Source organism: Podarcis liolepis, assembly GCF_965112155.1.
Source record: "Podarcis liolepis genome assembly, chromosome: 1".
NCBI lineage: Eukaryota > Metazoa > Chordata > Lepidosauria > Squamata > Lacertidae > Podarcis > Podarcis liolepis.
This window is the reverse complement of record NC_139554.1, coordinates 124563695-124585000: the sequence shown is the minus strand read 5'-3', so window position 1 is coordinate 124585000 and position 21306 is coordinate 124563695. Positions and strand designations below refer to the sequence as shown.

General features: G+C 38.8%; 1 protein-coding gene across 2 annotated transcripts in view; it reads right to left on the bottom strand.

The window, feature by feature from the left end:
* Positions 1-229: 229 nt before the first annotated feature.
* Positions 230-21306, bottom strand: part of HYCC2 (hyccin PI4KA lipid kinase complex subunit 2) — a 48247-nt gene continuing 27170 nt past the window's right edge. Inside the window, exons 9-14 of one of the 2 annotated variants that reach the window (XM_083468677.1) lie at positions 21016-21111; positions 19638-19754; positions 18589-18676; positions 15403-15562; positions 13976-14143; positions 230-8725 (exon numbers count right to left, since the gene is read on the bottom strand). In XM_083468677.1, coding sequence (XP_083324803.1) covers positions 8127-8725; positions 13976-14143; positions 15403-15562; positions 18589-18676; positions 19638-19754; positions 21016-21111 — 1228 coding nt within the window. In that variant the 3' untranslated portion in view covers positions 230-8126. The remainder of the gene's footprint in view (positions 8726-13975; positions 14144-15402; positions 15563-18588; positions 18677-19637; positions 19755-21015; positions 21112-21306) is intronic. The other variant, XM_083468678.1, reaches the window with a different exon arrangement.

The following is a 21306-nucleotide window of genomic DNA, read 5'->3' as shown; positions in this document are numbered from 1 at the left end:
CTGCGGAAATCCGATGTCGGTAGTGTCATTTTTGCCAGTTTTCCTTAAAATAGCTAAAAAAATGTCCAATTTATTTGCGCTTTTGCAAAAAAACCAACCACAAGAGCTTTGGGCATTTTTTTTAAATGAAAAAAAAAAGCCCAACAAAAGAAAAGCTCTCTTTGCAGCAGCTTCTCTTCATTCTAAGGGATGTAAAGCAAAATTGGGGAAGAAATACAACAGTGCCACATTTTTCCAGAAACAGCACAATATTTATTTAAACATCTTTATATATTTATATATATATCTTTTCTGCATTGCAGATTTGTTTCAATTTTATACACCTCTATTTACAATGATTTAAAATATTCTCTCTCTGGCAGGTATTTACAAGATCAACATTTCACATTTTAACAACAGTCAACAGCATTAACCAGATTCAGTAGGACAGTTAAGATAATGGCTTACATGCACCAATATAATGATCTTAAAACATGTCATCTGAGTTCTGTTAATACAAGCTATTCACAGGTTCCAGTTTAGGGTCCCCAACACCGTAAAGACTGCATTTATTACATAACCCATTTTGATTAGCATTTCACCAGCACCAGATTCTGAACGTTTTGGGTGTTATACCAACATGCATGTTCATGTTGGTGGAACATTAACATAATTCAAGTCTTTCTGCCAAATAGATTTTGTTTACAGTAAGCAGAGTAATTGCTGCCTATGCTCCTTTTGCGAACGAGGTAAAACAGGTTACATAATGCCGAAAAAGTAAAAATCCTTCAAAAATCTTAGTTCAGAAGTAAACCTTTGTATGAGAGAAAATAAAGGGTGGGGTGGTGCTTTCGATAGCTAAACATTATACAACAGCTTTAAAAATGATTGCAATTCCTGCAGGATAATAAGATTCAAACGGTTAATGGTAAATTGGGTGTTCCTATTACAAACATTAAAAATTCAGCGACAACTTCTTTCGCAACTTGTTAAATAATAATAGAAGTCCCACCCCAATCGAGACTTCCGTGTAACTTATAGTTTGGAAACTGCTTTCCAAATAATAGCCAGAACAAAATTACTAATGCCCTTCCCACAAATTTCTACACTAATGGTGAGACACTGTAAAAAGTATTTTTACAAGAGAACAGTTCTCTCCCTCCCTCCCTCTCACATACACACGTTCAAACATTCATGACTATTTTTCATGAACTCCCACCCCACCCCTGAATGATCCTTAAATCAGCAGGTTAAAAAAGATACACACTCACATTCATTATAAATAAAATTTCAAGTCAAAGAGAAAGTTGGGTAAACTCAGTGAAACACAGTGTTTTTTTTTTACTTTCTCCAATTTCAAGTCCTGCTAAATTTTGTTTTATAAAGACTTGGAGTAATTGTTGAACTAGGAGGGCTGTTAACTATAGAAGTCCTTACTCAGGGCCAGAAAAGGAAGAATATTGGTCCCATCTGAATTAAAGCACCAAAGAGTGTTCTACTGTCATTTTATCTGGTACCAACATATAATTCAATGTATAATTATTTTAATTCTTCAACATCTAGCACATGAGATAACTGTTTTGAAGTCATCTTTTAAAACAAATGACAAAAGCAGAAATATACCAACATTCTACTGTGCTCACTAAAATATATCTACCTTGCAAATTAAGTTATGAAAATGAAACAGCTTATTAACACAACTGACTTTGTTAAGAAATATGCAAAATGATAAACTATTCCTAAGCACTTTGTCTAACATTATTTTTGGAAAAGGCCAGTAGGCAGTTCTGAGAACTCTGCTTTAAAAGTTAGTCTACTGAAGACTGGACACATTTTAAACACAAATTCTTCAGGAATTTACAAAAACACACACAAAAAGTTATACCCCCCAACCCTGCACCCATCCTAGATATTATATTTTCTACTTCTAAATATGACTACATAACCTATTGTGATTTATGCAATTCCAAGCCTCAGTCCTGATAACCACAAGGAATTTCAGTAAATATATATTTAAAATGGCTATTATCTACATAGTTTGCTCCTGCGTTTTTAAAAATTGTGATTCTGGAGTTAGCTTGGAATTTACAAATGATGAAAATGGCTAAACATACATACACAAACAAACACCATGCTCTCTGGAATTCTTCAAGTCTGATGAATACATTCTGCTTCACAAAACCTAGGCATTCCCCCCCCCCCCATTATTTTAGGGCAGAGCATTTATTACTCAATTTACTTGCTGCACATAAAGTTAAAATACTAAATAGAATTATAAACAGTGACTGCAATCCAACACCTGTAAAAATAATTCCGAGAGCTCAAGCAGAGTTTAGATTAGTTTGCTTCAAAACAGAACACGGTTGTAAAAGCTAAAGTTTCAAATGTGGCTTAGTGGATGGCATCAGTTTTGAGTGTGGTATTTCTTAAGAGTTAGAAATTAAATTCGCAAGCACTTGAGTGATTCTAAATTATCTTTGGATCCCAAACAACAAAAAAGTAACAAGCTTCATATTAATAATCGCAGTAGGACAATCTAGACAATTTTCAAATCAGTAAGTGACCTAGTTCCATTGACTCAACAAGGTGCGAAGCACTGATCTTTCCTTGATGTCCATTAAATAAAAGAACGATTTACTTTCTCTAGATTTATCTGTTTTAATATTTATCTGTATAAAACTAGGTAAGATTTGTTAAAACTGTTGGAATGAAGCAGATTAACTGGGAATTAACCCAAACAGAGGTTTGCAAAAATAAATTGAGCCTATGGGCATTAGTTTATTTAATGTATTTATTACTAGATAACGCATCAACTCAACAGTATTTGGCATGGATTGAATTTTCCCAGCTTACACTTTGAGTACTAAAGACAGTTTATAATTGCAGCGTTTTCAATCTTCTTGTAAGATGTTAAGAAACAAAACATCTGAAATTTTTATCCAAATATTATTATTTTTAGGTTTGACCATTCTTTCAGTATGTTTTACAGTCTGTATAATATCCTGAACTGTTTATTGTTGCTGTGTGTGAGTTCAGAAGGGGAAATCATCTTAGCTTAAAACCATGGCCAGAGGGGTAGCATTCCCACCCTAAAATGAGTACTTTCGAACCTAATTTTAATCAACCATAAAAAAATCTTTTAACTTACAGGTAAACACTGATAAAAATGAAAAGGCAAACCTTAACTTTTTTTGGAGGCAAGAAAATATTACGGTTATATTTACATATTGCATACAAACAACTGAGGCAATCGATTGTCAACCCATGACAAATGTACCTATTTGCATACACTCATCCAATAAGGGGGTGACCAGTCCCTCAACCCTGCAATTCTACTGTTCACAAAATAGTGCAAATAAAATTGTTTGAAAACATTGTGATTTTCCTTACTTTGATGGCAAAATATATAAACTTGCCAAGCTTAAATCTAGGAAGAGAAACATGATAATTAGAGCATCTACTACATGTATCAGACACTGACTGAATTTGAAAAACCTATGTTAATACATATCCGCTGTGATACGAATTCATCACTTCCATATGGAACTTTAGTTTCACGCTGATAATCACTTTAAGAACTGAACCGAAGTCCTGCCCTTAAGTTGCACACTTCAGATGTACAATAATACACTTTCATTCTCAATATAGTGCTTAATGTTGTTTGATAGCTAGCCACTACATCTCACACTGTTGCCTGCAGCATGAAACGATAGCTCCCTTACCCCAATATCCAAACGTAACTAAAATAAGACCGCTTGCAATTGTATGTTCACCTTTCCTCATGTATAAATCCTGGGCAAAATTAAAAGCAGGATATTATTTAATTGTGGGACCGTTCAGAAGTAACATTATTCCACCCTACAGGTTTGCAAGTGAAAATTGTTGCATTGAACTGTGATCCTAACATCTCCTGCTCACAGACTTTTCCTGCAAAATCTCACATGAACACCACGTTTTCAACTAACACATGTCCTGCTCATATTCCTCCACAAGGTACCTTCAGTTTAAACACAAGATGTGAAAGTGTAAAACCACACTCTAAAAAGCAGAAGCTGTGACAACAACAGTAATTACAGGGAAAGGGCTTTAAGTGCAAATACTGTTTTTGTCACGAGTTATCAGGAAGTGACTTAAAATACGCTGAAAACAGCTCGTAAGGCAAATGATCAATCAGAGTTCATTTGGCAACTCTGGCCTTTCCACATCAATTCAATGCTGTATCATTTCAGTTCAATTCATTTCTTGAGAAAGCACAGTGGCTCAATGAAGACCTAGCATTTCTCTAGTTTCTTAAGATGATTAAAATATTGGGAGCTTCCTTGGGGGCACAAGCACTTGGCTCCTTCTCTGTGTCCTCCTTCCTTTTCAACATTTTGCTAGCATAGTTTCTGTGTCAAGTTGAATGCTCACCCCAAGTCAGGTTTTAAGCCAGCAACTAAAAGCTAGTGTTTGACTCTCTGTATACTTTTGGTATTGTATTAATATTTCTAAAATACATTATAGATACTCAAAACACTCCCAAGAACTAGTGTGCCACCAAATCCAGAAATAAACTAAAGTGGGTGGGATTTTAGCAGAAAGGAGGAAGAGGAGAGCGTGCAAAAGTCAAGGTGCTAAGAGGAAAGGAACACACTTGGGCTAACTCCCAGTATCAAACATGGATTTTTTAAAAAAATGAGTGGGGAGGGGAGAGATGTTACATCTATATTGAGCCAGTACTTAAAAGCACCAGACAGTGCAGATTTTCAACAGAACTTTGGAACACCATAGCATGGAGCAGCAGATCCACCAACAGACGCTCAAACAGCACCAACATGGACCCGTTAAAGCAACTGCTTGATACCAGCAGGTGACACACAAACACACACCGTTAAGAAAGACGCTCAGCAGCATTTATCTGTTACAGAACATACTATAAAGATCCTCGAGGGGACAAGGAAAGCATACCACTTGAACCCACAATATGGGGAAAGTGCATATTAAAACAGGGATAGAATCTGAATTGCGTCAAAAGAGGACAATAAAGGGAATTTAAGAAGAAGAAGAAGAGGAGCAGCAAGCAAGTATTAGATTCATGCCAGAAGGCACTAAAAACAAAAGAACCAAGTACAATTATGTTTCTACTGCACAACAAAAAAAGAACCAATTTGGGTTTCAGCAGCCTTATCTGAGACAACCTCTATCCCACACACAAACATTATGTATAATTTATTAATTTTTTTGTAATTTTAATGTGCTGAAGATACACAACATCTTTTGGTTTTCATTTTAATAAGCAATAAAGACTTATTGTTAAACACATTCAAACTTGATAGCAGGACTACCACCCATTGGGATGCATAATACGCATTTCTGCACTTTGTGTACATGCCATTACAAATCAGAATAGGCTGGCACGTTCTTTCAAAACTCATTTGAACATCTCACTTCCGTGTCTTTCAGAAAGAAAAAGTACAAACAACCGATTTGGTCCTCAGCACATGTCAGCCAAGGGAAGGGGACAGGACGCTTTCTGAAACTCCAATTCCCATCAGCCTCAGCCAACATAACCAATGATCAGGGACGATGGGAAAAATAGTCAAAAGCAGCTGAAAAAGCTCAGGTCCCCCAGCCCTGCTTTACAATAATATAAATTTCCTCTCTTTTGACTAAGATTCCCTTTTTTGGCTTCATTTGTGTAGACTACATAGAGTGGGATCCTAAAAAGGTACTCAAGATGTGCCTATGAGCTTGGTCATACCCAGTGATTTTTATTTTTAAATTTCCAGTTTAATTGCAACCAGAGCTATCCCCACCATGGCCATGATCCACAATTTTCTTTTAAAAACTCCCTCCATTTCAAACATGGTTTGACAGGTGGGATGGTGAGTTGTTGTTTACCAAACCCAAAGCCTAAGGAACTAGTCTTGCAGCCTTTGGGGACCTGGCTATAGTTTCTGCTATTTTTTAAAAAAGGAAGTGTTTCTATAGAACAATAATTGAGAGTGGATCCCACCAGTATGCTAGAAAATTAAGAGGTGTGATCATGCCCCTTTCATCAGTCTATGGAACATAAGCACTTTCTGAAGTACTGTACTGACTTCAGAGCCAAAAGAAGTCTAGCCAACACCTTACACACTGCTTAGTTATTACTTTGGATATTTATTAGTTGCATTTAATCACAAGTGAACCTTCCTGAGTTTCAATTATACGGGATTGGATTCAAACTAATTTAGTTGAACTCAGGTCTCATGGAAATCAAGGTAATAATTTTGTCATTAAAAGTCCCACTGCTTTGGATGGGAACTAAGTGTAAATAACTTTCTCTAGATCCATCCCTTAGTATGTAATGGTTCAACATTAGTTTAAGCTTCAGTAAGAACCCTTTACAGAACTGCTATAACTCTTACAGCAATTGTACGAAACAACATTGCTATTAGGTAGGCTAGGTCCTTTTGAAAAAGTGGAATTTTAAAGTTATGAGTCCGGGAAGCAAGAGAGCAGCAGAACTGGAAGTTGTCAATTATATTTTAAAAATTGTTTTCATTATTATTTAGCAGAGTAATGGCACTTTGTAGTTCTAAATATCATAGTCTTTATTCTCTCTAAAAATAACCTATTGTTTCTACTCCTCCCAACCTTCCTCTCCAATGTAATGAACCCAAAATGCCAGAGTTGGGAGACAGAACTTAACAGCTTTTTCTTAGATTAATAACCTGCACATTTCCAGATCAATGTACAAGGGATATAAGGGCAAAATTCCCCCTTTTGCTGTTGATGTATACACAAGACTGTCCAAAACATGATGAATACTTTTCTTTAGAATAAGAAATGCAATTTAAAGCAGTGATCTACAGCGTAAACGCCAAATATTGCCCACACACCAGTCACATGCATTCAAAATTAGTTTCAATTGTACGAGTTCCCAGATTATTAGAGGGAAGAGGATTCTACCTCACCCCTTACATTAGCTAGATGAAATAGTCACAACTGCAATAGATTAATCAAAATATAGGCAGTGAGTTGTTACCCTTCTAGGAGATAGGACTGCCAAAAACGCCATTGTTTGGGCAAAGGTTTAAAGAGGATTCAGTCACCTATGTTTCCTGCAGCCATTGGCTCTGTTCCTGGCATATCTTTCTGGAGAACATTCTGTATTTACCGCAGATATCCGAGTCTATTCTATGACTAAATTTAGTCACACCACAGCAAGCGGCCTCTCTTCATCTGCAGTTTCTTGTTCATTTCAAAGAATATCAACTTACAAAAATAGCTTCTTTTAAAGGAGCAGTGCTGAATAGCAATTTCTGGGTAAGCCTGTGTGCTCCTTTTCTACTTCTCACTTATTTTGAACATAATTCATCTTTCAGGAAGTCCTGGCATATAGGCAAATCAACCCTGTGTCCTGGACGGGGAAGACATGTAACATGAAATATGGCTACAACGCCATTAAAAGTGCATTGTAACCTACACTGTCTACTTACAGCCCACTCTTTCGGAGGAGGCAACAACTTGGAAAACGTGCATGTCTCAATTGCTGAACGTGAAGTGTTTGGGGAGGAAGAATAGAGGATGGTAGAGAGGGAGGACTGCTCTCGTTTTCATGACAAAGTGCATTCAGACAGCCACCAGGAGCAATGGCAGCATTTCCCTCCCTCGGAATTGATTGCACTAACTCAGAGGTCCAAAGTCCTATTAGAATCTCTGAGGCACTCCTGGTTCTAAGAGACAAAAAGTCACAGTCCAGTAGTCTTTGCAGAACTGTAGATTGAGAAAGCTAACCCGTTTCTATTTCTCAAAAAAAGCCAAAGCTTCATTTTCATAGGGATCACATTCACCATTTCCTCCGATCTTCTCAAAACTCACAGTGTTGAAATGGGACTGATCAGCCTACAATGGATTGCACATCACCCAAGGAGAAAGGAAGGCATGGAAAAGGCATAAAGTACATCTTATACTTGCTTCACAACAACATTTAGGGAGGGCAAGGGCGGGGGGGATTGGAACATGAGGTTTTATTGCTGTTTCAGTACAAAATATAGTATGACATCTAAAATGAATTGAACAAGATCACAAAAGCCAGGATTTTCACACTATAGGATGATGGTTGCTGTTGTTGCTCAACGAGGAATTGGGTAAAAGGGGAAAGTGGAGGAAGGACAACGAAGTTAAACCTGGGATATGAGTTGCATATTGAAACTTGGGGATCGGGACTGCTTGGTCAGAGGAGCTCCTGGCGAGATGACATCTTTGCCATTTCCAGCTTGGCCTAAGCGGTCCTCCTGTAGACTAATGGTCGAAAACCGATTGGTGTTGCCAGCTGCTAAGTTAGTAACACCCTCACCGCCAATACCAACTCCTGAACCCCCTTGACTGCCATTCACATAGTCAAATGATTTACTGGAAGAAGCACTAGCAGTCCGAATCAGGCTCACGCTATTGGCTTTTGGCACCACCTGCCCAGCAGGCAGGCTCAGGTGTTTCTTTGTAGGAGTCATTTCAATTGCATCTGTACTGAGGTCAATAGACTGGTTCAGGTACTGCTTACGGGCAGATTCTCGAGGGCTCTCCGTGGATTTAGTAGGTGTTGAAATCTCCTTATCCTTGGCTGAACGCCCAGTCACTCCTTTCCTTAAGCTGCCCCTTTGAGATGTGGATGAAAGTTTGGCTCCAACTGGCTGGCTGCTCAGGGACGCCCCAGATGAAAATCCTTCATCAGCATCATTAAGATTCACAGATTCTTCTCTTCCATTGACACCCTCACCATCTAAAAACCCAAAAGAAATCAGATTGAGAAACGAAACCATCATGGTACAAATTTTACAACATTTCTACGACTGCACCTAGAACATTTGTGTTTTATTCTGTGACCTAACTCTCCTAATAAACATGGTTAGGATTGAAAACACAATATATATTTTTTCTGTCAAAGCCCAGAAGATCCATATAAGGCTGAAGTCTTGAAACACACTTACTCAGAGGGATTACTTCTGAGTAAACGTTATTAGAATTGTTCTGGGTGGCTACAATTTCCAACAAATTACATTCCATTGATAATACTCTGCATCCTACTTAAATCTTCAATGGTTATGGCCAAACTAGACATTCAGTGGGCATAATTGCATTTAACATGTTTATTTTCCCTTCTAAACAGCAGTTGTGATGGGCCAACTGAGATTCAGACCAAGGCACACAGGAAGAGGGGAGTTTAATCCTTCCCTTCGCCATAGTCATGATGAAAATCACCAGAGGAAGCATCAGCTTTCAGTGGGGAGTTTCTTAGAAGGACAAAATAGACACAAGAAATACAATCACACATTTACCAGCACACCTAGTTAGGCCCTTAAAAGCTACTACCAATACTATAGAGCACTTTTACCCAAGTTATCAAAGTCCTTCATGTAATATTCCTGATCTTAGAATTGTTTCTTATATCAATGACACTGTAGTGCTACTTCCAACACATAAGCATCTAAAAATGGAATGTGAAGATGAAGGTACATAACCAGCTTGAACAGGTACCAACACTTTGAGATACCCAGTGCAGCCTGGCAATATCTGCTTCTCTCTCTCTCTCAAGGCTAGTTATAAATTCATTCATTAGATATGATAGAGGAAGTCACTGGCTCCGTACGTCAAGACTGAACTGAACAGATCCACACCTCCTAGTGGGAGTCAGAACAAACCTATGTACTCAGTTCTGAATTTTTCAGCCATGTTCCTGGTACAATCAGTTCTTATGAGGTGATGCAAGAGCTGCCTTGGACATTTTCAAGGTAATAGCTGTTCCAAGCAACTAGTATTTTAATGTTGTATTTTAATCTTGTTTTTAAGTTGTATTCATTCAGCTTGTTTTTATCATTGCTTGTTAGCCGCCCTGAGCCCGGCCTTGGCTGGAGAGGGCGGGGTATAAATAAAAATAAAAATAATAATTATTATTATAGTAAACCTGGCTCCTGTCAGGACCCACAGCAACCCCACTGAAGATGAGGCAGCAAATGCCTCCAGGACTGGGAGGGCATACTGAAATACCATCTCTTCCAGAAAAGAGATTACGGGAAAAGAGATTACTGTCCTTATAGGACTTATGTGTTGAAGGAATGTTTTGGTGCCATTAATATAAGAATGCATGCTATGTGTTTTGCTTTTGTGAATTTTAGTGAGGGTATATATATATATATATATATATATATATGGGTTTTGGTGTCTTCGGGTGTCTTCCCGTGTAACTCTTACACGGGAAGACACCCGAAGACACCAAAACCTGCATTCCTGTACCCGTGAAAATCTACGAAAGCATATATATATATATATATATATATATATATATATATATATATATATATATCAAACAGGAAAATGGAAAAGATTTAGGAAACAAAAGCAAAATGACACGGATTAGATGCTGACTGGCCAGTTTATCCCCTATATTCATTCTTCTTGAAAGCAATATTATTGTTCCAGATGTGCGTGACTTAAGGTAGAATCTCACTATATTGTCGTTTCTATGAAAGTGCCATTGTAAATACTTTTATGGGGCTACTGCTAAACCTTTTCAAAGCAACTTGACTCGCTACATGATTTGCCTGTTGTGCCAACACTAACTGCTGGAAACATGCAACACTGGCAAGAAACCTCCATTTGAGGCAATCCACATGGTGAGCAGTTTTCAACTGTCAGTGGAATTAGTGCCATATGGAAGCATCTCCAGTCTCATCTCCATCTAGATGGGTAATAAGAAGAACTGCCACCTTTGGGAGCATTCCTGCATCATCTATACTGCAGTAGCCTTCTGTAGCTGTTGTTGTAGCTTCCAACCCACTAACTGGAAATCACTGCCCTAACTCAATTTTCATAATTATGCAACAGTCCTCAGTTTTATCAAGTGGTTCCTAATATATCCTGTCTTTCATCTCTTCTCCTCGGTAAGATTACCATATTGGCAGATTTTTAAATCTAGTATTAAATTCAACTGTCAAGGAACACACAACATTTTACACGCTGAAGGGGTATTTTCTGTTCTTTTCTAAGCAGAATTTATTCAACTCGTCTTTATAAATATTAACATAACATTGCCCTGCGAAACGCAACAAAATTAGAAAGCAGCCTGTCGCACATTTCCATACAGTGCTTCCCATATATCAAAGAGGACATTTAAAGAAAACGAGTCACTCTGCACATGGTATTATTTACACATACAAATACAAAAGCCATTTAATACATACCTAGAACAGAACATCCTGAAAACAAAAGCACCCCTTTATCAGACGCAACATTTATATTCTTTGAGATCATCGTGCAAAGCCAGATGACAGTGCATTTGGTTCAACAGCAGCAGCTGCCACCAACGCCACCTCTCTCAAGTCTTTCTTATCCTAATGGATATCGTGAAAGTTGCATGGAGAAGCTCCAGAACTACATGGCCAAAGTTCTCCATAAGTGCAACTGAAGTCTCGTGATAATTTTGCAATGTACTCAAAATTAAATAGTTTGAACCTGCAAGATGGGAGACCTGCAACAATAATTGAGGAATTAAGACCATGAAATATCCATTCCGCTCGGAGAAAAGAGTCAAGAGAGGCTCGGTGGGAGCTTTTGGGAGGCTACCACCATGCAGAGGCCCAAGCAGCTCAGCAGTGCTCAAGAGTGAAAAACAGACAAGACAACATGCAGGATAGTACCTTTCAAGCCAGAACCCAGACACTCCAGTGAGGTTTCTGAGCAATTTGCTTAACTAAGTTACTATTCAGTATCCACCCTCCTACTTCCTTTCTGGCCTCAATCAAAACAAGGAAGCACAGCTTTCTTCTCCCACAGAAAATGAAAAACAAAAGTTATTTAACAAAGCCTAGAGAGGCAGCAAAATGTTTGTCACAACAATAAAACAAAAAAATCAGAAGCATGTAGCGGGGGCCAGTTTTTGTCATACTGAAATATTTTTATTTTTGACTCTCCACACTATCACCATCTGTCCAATGGCCACAAACCACTAACCAAAACCTGCTGTCAATATCACACCTTTCCATACAGACATTACTATTCCACTTCTTGTTAACTTGCAGTACAGTGGTAGCTCGGCTTTCAAACGTAATCTGTTCCAGAAGATCATTTGAGTTCTGATACATTCAAAAACCGGAAACTCAATAGCTGACAGCTAGGCCTCAGGATCTTGTACTCAGCGGAAGCTGCATGGCATATTCAACTTCTGAGGCATGTTCGAAAACCGAAACATTTGCTTCCAGGTTTACGGCATTCGAAAACCAAAATATTCGTCAATGGAGACGTTTGAAAACCAAGGTACCACTGTATATGAAAACTGAGATAGCTTCATTTCACAGAAACCCAAGTCTTCCACCTACCATTCTTCGTAATTAAAAATGTGGAATATTAGAAATTAGCATAGCCAAGAAACAGTATTTACTAGTTGTATTTTTTGCAAGACCAACATCACCAATAAAAACCACAAAAATGAAAACTCACATTACAAACAGGATTATTATTATTATTTTTACCCAAGCCCAAACCCGTTTCACCCCAGAACATCACTGAAAAACAGCTTTGCTCAGCCTGAACAAAAAGTCAACCTCAAGTTTTCTCTGCTTGGAGCCATGCTCCCATATTCTTCCCTCCATTTGCCATTAACCGTGATAGGGTGATGCACACTCCAAATAAAAAGTCACGTGGTACAACACTGAAGGTCTTTAAAAATAAGACGTGTTTTTAAAAATGTGAGTGCCACATACTTAGCAACCATTTTTCAAAAGAAGATACTCAGCATGTGAGGATTTCTCAGCATCCTTCTGGCCATGCACATGCAATGTTTTAGTTAGTACAACAAAAAAACAGACTGGTTGGGACAAATGGAGAAAGGTTGAGGCTCTTATTTACTGAGCATGCTCAAACTCATTCTGCACCACGAGCTAATTCTAAAATTGCTTAACACTTCCATAATTTTCTACTGATGCCTAAGGTCTTGCCTTTCCTTTACATTTGATGCAACAAAACATTAACTCTAGAAATATTTTGAATGTTAACCTTCCTTACGGCAACTGCAACGCATGTGCAGTACATAGCCTGCAAGTACAACGTCACAAAAGATATGACTTGAGTCATCAGCCATGCCAAAAAGGCTGCACCAAATATAGAAAGGGGTCTTCACACAAACAGGTTCAGATGACCTGAGGAATAGCAAAATATATTCATATAACTGTACAGCAAATTAAGCATCCCTCCATCAGGACCAAAGGGACTGTAGACTGATCATATCAACTACATAAAAAGAGAACCTCTTCCTTCAAGAGAACAAGATAATATCTTGTCTAAATAAAAAGGCACTAATGGCCTGAAGGATACCACTGTATTAGGCTATGTTTTTCACAAAGATTAGGCTGCACCTACCAGGACAACCTGGTATGAGACACAATCTCATAACTAGAATTTAATTCAGCTTTAGGACATAGCTGGTCACTCACACAGTTCTCATGACCAGAAGATTAAAACAATCAAGCAAATTGGAAACACAGCAAGTGAAGTGTTATGCAAAAGATGCTTGACGAGAAAAAAAAACCTTTAGAAATTTCTTTAATTAAATATTTTCTTAACTGAAATCAGGGTAAAATAAAAATTGCATACCCTAAATTTACAAAATGATTTTGGCCTGTTTACTTGGTGCATTCACTTATTCTGATTATTCTGATTATTATTATTATTGAGTTAACATGCTCAGTAACAGGGTGTTTCCAAGCAATCCCAAAGTTATCGTGTGTGGCGCTTTGCCTTATTTTAGCCATGCCAAGCTAAGTGTCACAAAGAGGTTTGAGTTGCATAGTACTGGAAAAGTTAGTTCCAAACCTGGTGCTAAGCATAAAGGGATATATGTGTGTTAGAAGCGGAAGAGAATACACCTTGGGATAGTGGAAACACACTCCAGAATGAAAAGGATTTCTGCTTGGGGATAAGGAGCAAGGATCCTCCTCCAGCAACTGCCTTACTGACTTCTGCCTCATCTCTGTCCTACCCTCTGTTGTGGCTGCTGCCAGGTTGGGCTCCGGTGAGCCATGCTCAGGGGTCCTGAGCACCAGCACGTCCCCCTCTTGCTTGCGTTTGATCCCTAGGTCTGTGGAGCCGTGTAGGATCGGAGATCCGGGAATGCTCAAGTCAGCATCGCTTGAGAAGTCAAAGCCATCTGGGATTCAACATATAATATTTTAGTGCTTTTCTACTCTTTCCCTAAACATTCCGCCCCAGGCAGGGAAATGAAGGTTTTGCATAGACATGGAACACAACAATAATGCTATCTGCACTTTACTAGGCAGAGAGCAGCAGGACACCATATAAATAGACGTGCTGTAGACAAAGAGACCAGCATACAACATATCAATGATAAGGACACACATGACCAAGGATTTGCGAAATGGTAATACTGGTTTTAGGGTCAGGAAACCAGAATAGTAAGAAACACCAGAGTATCAGCAGAAGGAAGCTTAATGGAGAGAAGAATTCCATTTTTAAAGTTTGCCTATTATGCTTTTCTACTCTAATATATGTAGCAATATAAGCATTAAAAGTAATGTGATTCAAAAATAAACACAATTCTAAAATAAACATAATGCCCTGCCTGCATGAAAAGTAATTATAATAGATATTTTTTAAATTTCAACTTTATGTTTGTTTTAGAACCAGTCTTAATTAGAAAGCTGCTCATCATTAAAAATAATGAGAAAAGTCCAAAATTGGCTCAACACACAAACTGACATTCACCAATAAGGTTTTTGTTTTGTTTTTCAAATTTAGGGCCTGAAAATATAGTTCTGGGGACAGTACATATTATGTAAACTTGGTGAAAGTTCTATCTAAGCTTCTTAGTATTTCTTAAATGCCAGTCATAAATTTTGTCAATGAAAACCTTATTAGTTTTATAGTTATGAATCCTCTCACTCCAAGCTCTATTATTATTTTGACATTGCTTCCCCTTTTTCAAAGTTTTTTACATTCCAAAATTGCACTCCTGGAATGTGAAACATTCAAAATTCCAAATTTTCAGAGATGCTATGTGGCTGCATACTACAAACTGCAAATGAGCATATTTTCAAGCCACGGGAGTATGTTTTAAGACTGTTTTAGAGATATGATCCAACTAACAAAATATGGAAAAGGATGTCAGAACTTCATTATGTTCTAGCCCTGCAAAAACAAACAAACTGTACCATAGGATACCACTTAAATCACTTAAACCCTTCTAGGTTCCCCAGAACATAAAGTAAGGATACTGACCTCCTTACAGGATATCATGATTATATGTTTACACATGCAGTGGACAGAAATTGATCACAACTATCTATATTGCAGAAACCAATGTTAACATTCACGCTCAGAGACCAGTTTGTAGCAATGGAGGTGAAGAATGCTATGCTACATTAATAGCTTAACACCGGAAAGAATTACCTTCTCTTCTCCAGCGATGTCGGCGGATTGAAGCTGTTGTAATGGCAGTCCGAGAAATCCTCGGCACAGTTGGAGTAACCTCCACCTTCAACACCTTCTGTCCTCCTTGCGAGGCATCAGGAGCATCAAAGGGCAACGAATTCTTCATAGCATTTGCAACCTATGGCAACAGTAAAACGCTGTACAAATTTGCTCTTAACAAGTGGATTAACACCCCCCAAAAACAGAACAAACTGGAAAAGGAGCCAGGAGCATTACATAAATTTAACTGCAATCCCAGGACACTCAAATCTATTTCTTAAGTAAGAGAAAACCAGAGAAGGAAGACAGTTCTAAAAGAAAAGAAAATTCCGTAATAAAGTAGTTTAGGAGAAAACTGACAAGTGTTTGAAATGAGGATGGCATTACTCCTATTATTAGTAGTAGTATTATTATTAAATGAGACAAATCAATTGAGTTACTTTTCTGTTGGGCTCATTGTTTAGTCAGAAAAAAAAGCTGAATTAAAATATAAATCCACCTACAAGTTTTATAGCATAGCTGGTCTCAGAAACAGGCCAGCAGTAGGTTAAATTTTCCAGTTGAATTTTCAATCTAGTAGTGCATTTAGTCATCCCCTAAATGAAATCATGGTTCCAATAATTCACCAGGTAAGAGGCATTATGGTGTTCAGAAGCATGCAATTAAATGTTCCAGCCAATAACGTTTCATCAAATGAGCTATGTAATCAAATCTATTCAAAAGATGAAAATTGCATTTCTTTTCTGCCTATAAATGAACCCACAGTACTCCGCTGCAAAATGGCTAGTACTTAAATGCTATAAAACACACACGCACATTTATTTAAGTTAGTTTTTAGACTGCTGCATGAGTATCAGACTTCAATATTATTACGTTACCTTTTAGGAAGTACATCCTGAACTGGCTCTCTGCCTCTAATCTTTACAGAAATCAGCAACTAACAGCCCTGGCTCAAATCTGTTGCCCCATGGCCCAATTCTCTGTGAATGTCATCTGTCTGAAGGCAGCCCTGTATAGGGGAGTTTTTAATGTTGGGTGTCTTACTGTGTTTTAATTTGTCAGAAGCTGCCCAGAGTGGCTGGGGCAACCCAGTCAGATGGGTAGTATATAAAGAAATTGTTGCTGTTGTTACGTTCTTTTTCTACATTCACAGACAAAGGTGCAGATCTCTTGTTTCGTTATCAATTTTATTTTTATTTATGTCTAGTTGAGGCCAATTACTTCAGCAGTTTTTATTGTTCAATATTCATATGTCATCTGCCAAAGGGTATACGCAGAGAGACCATTCCTTAGTCCAATCAATTAATATACAGAGCCACATATATAAAAACCAGGAGGGGGGGGGGGAAATAGAACTTTATAGCATGATTGGGAACTGAAGCAGAAATTACATCCAAAGGAGAAAACAAGACAAGGTGGACTCACGAAAGACATAAACTGTTGCTTACCATTCCAATATCTAATCTTTTGGTGCGCTATTTTTTCAGCTACTGCCAACACAAGTTAATATACTGTTAACCGGCTAGAACAGCCTTCTCCAGCCTTTGCAGGTGCTTTGGACTATAACTCCCCTGATTCCTATTCTGCATGGCCAATGCTCAAGGATGTTGGGAGTTATAGTCTACAGGACATGGCGGGGACTAGGTTGGGGAAGTCAAGGAGTCATCAAATTAACTACAGATCCACAGTTGTTTTAGTCTTGTTTTCCTTAAATAGCAGCCCCTTATGCTGCACGGCAAACTCATTTTGAAAACATGAGAGATAGGAGAAGTGGGAAAATACTATCTGTACTATGGCTGTACAAGAAACCCACTGGCACAAATCTCTTGGGTTGGAATGAACAGATTTCAGGAACGTTGAATTACAAAATGGAGACGGTGGGGAGACACTCACAAAATGGCAATGTGAAAGCATTATTGGGCTTTATTTCGTTTTAGTAAGACATAGGCTCGAAATACAAACACAATGTGTGTGCAAGAACATTCATTCTAGGTCTCCCTCATATGAACCTCGTGATACAAGATCATGGTTCTGCCCATCACAAACGTGTGATGTGACAACGAGACATAATACAGAGTGGTTAACCTCTGTCTGGCCAGGGGGCTTGATCTGTCACCAGAAGATATTTATTTTTTTATGGCCCCCAAGACTCTACCAGCAGGGAAAAAAGAAACAGAAATGTGAAGGAAAACAACGTTGGGGTGAACAGAGATATTTAAACATCTAGCTCAGAATCTGAGTGGAGATGGTTATCAGACTGATCACTTGATGAGCAGGGAGGGGATGCTAACCTCCAGATCAGCTGAGAAGGGGAGACTATGCTCCTGTGTGCATAATGCATGTACATTTGCGCATGGCATGCTGCCACCAGAGGGTTGGCCACTCCTCAGGCCAAAAGAGGTTGCTATTCCTCCCCACCATGGCATAGCCAAAGTGCACATTTGCATGATTCACAAAGGAGTTCTTTGGTCAAGCATGCTGGGAGAACACCAGTCACTGATCCACCTCCACTCTTCCCCCAGTCAACTAGCATTTTACTGAATGCCACCGTACATGAAGCCGAGCAACTCTTTGGTTCTCAGCCCTGTTTGGGAAGGCTTCATACATACAGCTCCATGGCACAGTCAGAACCCCAAAGCACCACTGTTTCTCATGAGACCACTACAAGTAAGGTAAGGTAAAGGATCCCTGGATGGTTAAGTCCAGTCAAAGGTATCTATGGGGTATGGCGCTCATTTCGCTTTTCAGGCCAAGGGAGCTGGTATTTGTCCACAGACAGCTTTCCGGGTCATGTGGCCAGCATGACTAAACCGCTTCTGGCACAACAGGACACCATGACGAGTGCTAAAGTGCACAGAAACGCCATTTACCTTCCTGCCACAGTGGTACCTATTTATCTACTTGCACTGGTATGCTTTCAAACTGCTACGTTGGCAGAAGGTGGGACAAAGCAACAGGAGCTCACCCTGTCATGCGATTCAAACCACTGACCTTCCGATTGGCAAGCCCAAGAGGCTCAGTGGTTTAGACCACAGCACCACCCGTGTCCCTACCACACAGACCACTAGAAAAAAGATTAAGCTAGGTCTGAAAGGGTTTGAGCATGTGACACATATGTACACACATATTAATGATATCAATGGATTGCAGTTACTTTTTCCTTACCAACAGTGGCTGAGAAAAAAGTTCAAGCTGGGCTCTGTAAATTATGTCATCTAGTGCTTCTTGGCCAACTTCCCACTGTCCATTATAACTACATATGGATAAAAAGGAAACAAGATGATTCATTATTTTTTCTGAATGTGAGCTTTTCCGCCTATCACTTACCTTCCAAATACAGCCCTCTTTTTGTGTTGCTGTAATTAATTTACTCCAGCAGCTAGCTTATTAAAAACTATACATATTATTGACAAATTCATTCTACCTGCACTTCCCCCAATCAGGAGAGCGTCATTAGCACTTCTAACAAAGTTGAAGTTTCCTATAGTTAAAAATATTTTCAACATTTGTTTTAAAGGTAATCTAACTTATATCGCTTCATAAAGAGCAATGGAAACCTGTGTATTAAGTACAGTGGTACCTCGGGTTAAGTACTTAATTCGTTCCGGAGGTTCGTTCTTAACCTGAAACTGTTCTTAACCTGAAGCACCACTTTAGCTAATGGGGCCTCCCACTGCCGCCGGAGCATGATTTCTGTTCTCATTCTGAAGCAAAGTTCTTAACCTGAAGCACTATTTCTGGGTTAGCAGAGTCTGTAACCTGAAGCGTATGTAACCCGAGGTACCACTGTACAGTAACGGATGGTATTTAGGCAAACACATCTCCTTTCAATAGTTTTTACATATACAATTAAGCAAAGTGGCTAAAAAACCACAACTTTTTAAAAGTTATACTGACACAATGCATCTAAAGCAAGCCAGAAGTGCTAAACCTCAGGGTCTAAAGCTGATAGCAATCCTATGCACACTTACCTGAAAGTAAATCCATTTGAATACTATGGCTCTGTCTTCTGAGTAGACATGCATATGATTGCTGTGCTAGGCTGATAAGGTATTTACAAGATGCTAACTAACTAAAATGGCCAGTCTTAGGAAAAAAATAGGTAATAAAGGAGTACTCAGTGCCTCAGCAGCTAGATGACAGGAAAAAGGTAAATATATTCTGATCCAGCTAAAAATAGAGAGCTCTTCCTTGTCCAGACTTTGAATACTTACACAGCATAATAGACACCAGTGAGCAGCTGCACCATGAAGTCAGGATCCAGTACCACTCGGCCACAATCTTCCTTCCAGCATTTCTCATGTTGCCGTGGAAACCCACTCACACAGAGTCTGGCAAAACATTAAGAGCATTTATGAAATCCTGATCTAACGAACATTTTGAGTAAACAAGTTTTCATACTGTCAATTACATATTGTAATCAATTCTAGTTCTAGCTCCCCCCCGCCCAAAAAAGCTACTTGACTAAAATGGAAGGGTGATGGGTGGAATCCTTCATTTCCTCCCTATCGCTGGGGAAGATTTTTTTTATGGGAATAAATCAAGAAAATGTAATACATAATGACACTTGGGAAGCTAGAGATCAGAAAAATGCCTCTCTAATCATAACACAAGGTCAACCCAGTTTCTGTTCCTGGGAAACACTTGAATGAGGAACAAGGAAATTGCCAATCCCCTTCTAACTGACATTCTTACTTTATTGCTCTAAGTCAAGGGTGGGGAATCTATGACGCGCCAGATGTTTTTGGAGCCCTGCACCCATCAGCCCTAGCCAGCATGACCAATAAAGGGAAATGGGAACTGGAGTCCAACATCTGGAGGCACTGCTCTAACTGTGGCTAACACACATGTAACAGCTAACTATGGGTAGGCCCAGCACTGGAAATTTGTCATCCTGTCAAATCCAAGACCTCACATCAATCAAAATGATCAATTTTAACAGAAATGGAACCTAAAGGGATCTGCTGGGAGACCATGGAATCCAAATCCATGCTCTCCTATGAGGATCCTTTATGCAGCATGGGTGCCCCTTTCTCACTAAAAGGATCCTAAGAGGGATAGTGGGTGCCAATGACATCATTTCTCTAGCCCATACATTTCTTAAAGTAGCAACTTGTCTCATATATGCTATACCCTTAGGGGACAAATGCAGCCCTTCAGACATATCTAACAGTCATGGATTGGTTGGATGCAGTGTAATGATAGTGGAAGGAACCAGCTGGGGAACTCCCAAGGGAAGAAGGCTCAGAGCCTGGGAACTGCTGGAGGGAAACCGGGATGCTCCAAAATCTACTTTTGAATACCTAGTAAAAACAGGGTTCTCAAAGTATGTTTAGAAAAAAATGTGATCTCATCCCATTTCCAAGCCTCCCATAAAAAAAGAACACACCACCTTAAGTTATCACACACAAAATAGGGTCACAGATTGCTAATCCTGTAAGAAACAGATCTAGGTCTTAAAATTTAAAGTCAAATGTAATGGTAATAACATGTGAGACTTGAACCTTTTCTTTCTTTGCATAACTGTTTTTTTAAAAAAACAAACCTGGGAGAAAACATTTTTCTCAACGATGTCAAGTGTATGATTCTCACCTGGAACCCATACTGCAAAGTGACTGATAGGAAGAGGCAGGCATATAGACGATTGCAGAGTTGTAACACAGCATAAGAAAACTCAGCACCTCAAACCTAAACACAGAAAAGATGAACATGAGACTGAAAACGGCAGTCTCACCTCTTAAAAAATAGACCCATTAACAGAACTCTCTGACAGGAGAATATCAGCTGAGAGTACACCTCTTTGACTTCATTCTTTTGGGGTTTGGCATAGAAGTGTTGCAAGGCTTAAAAAGCTCAATAGAATAATCGGTTCTCATACAGCCA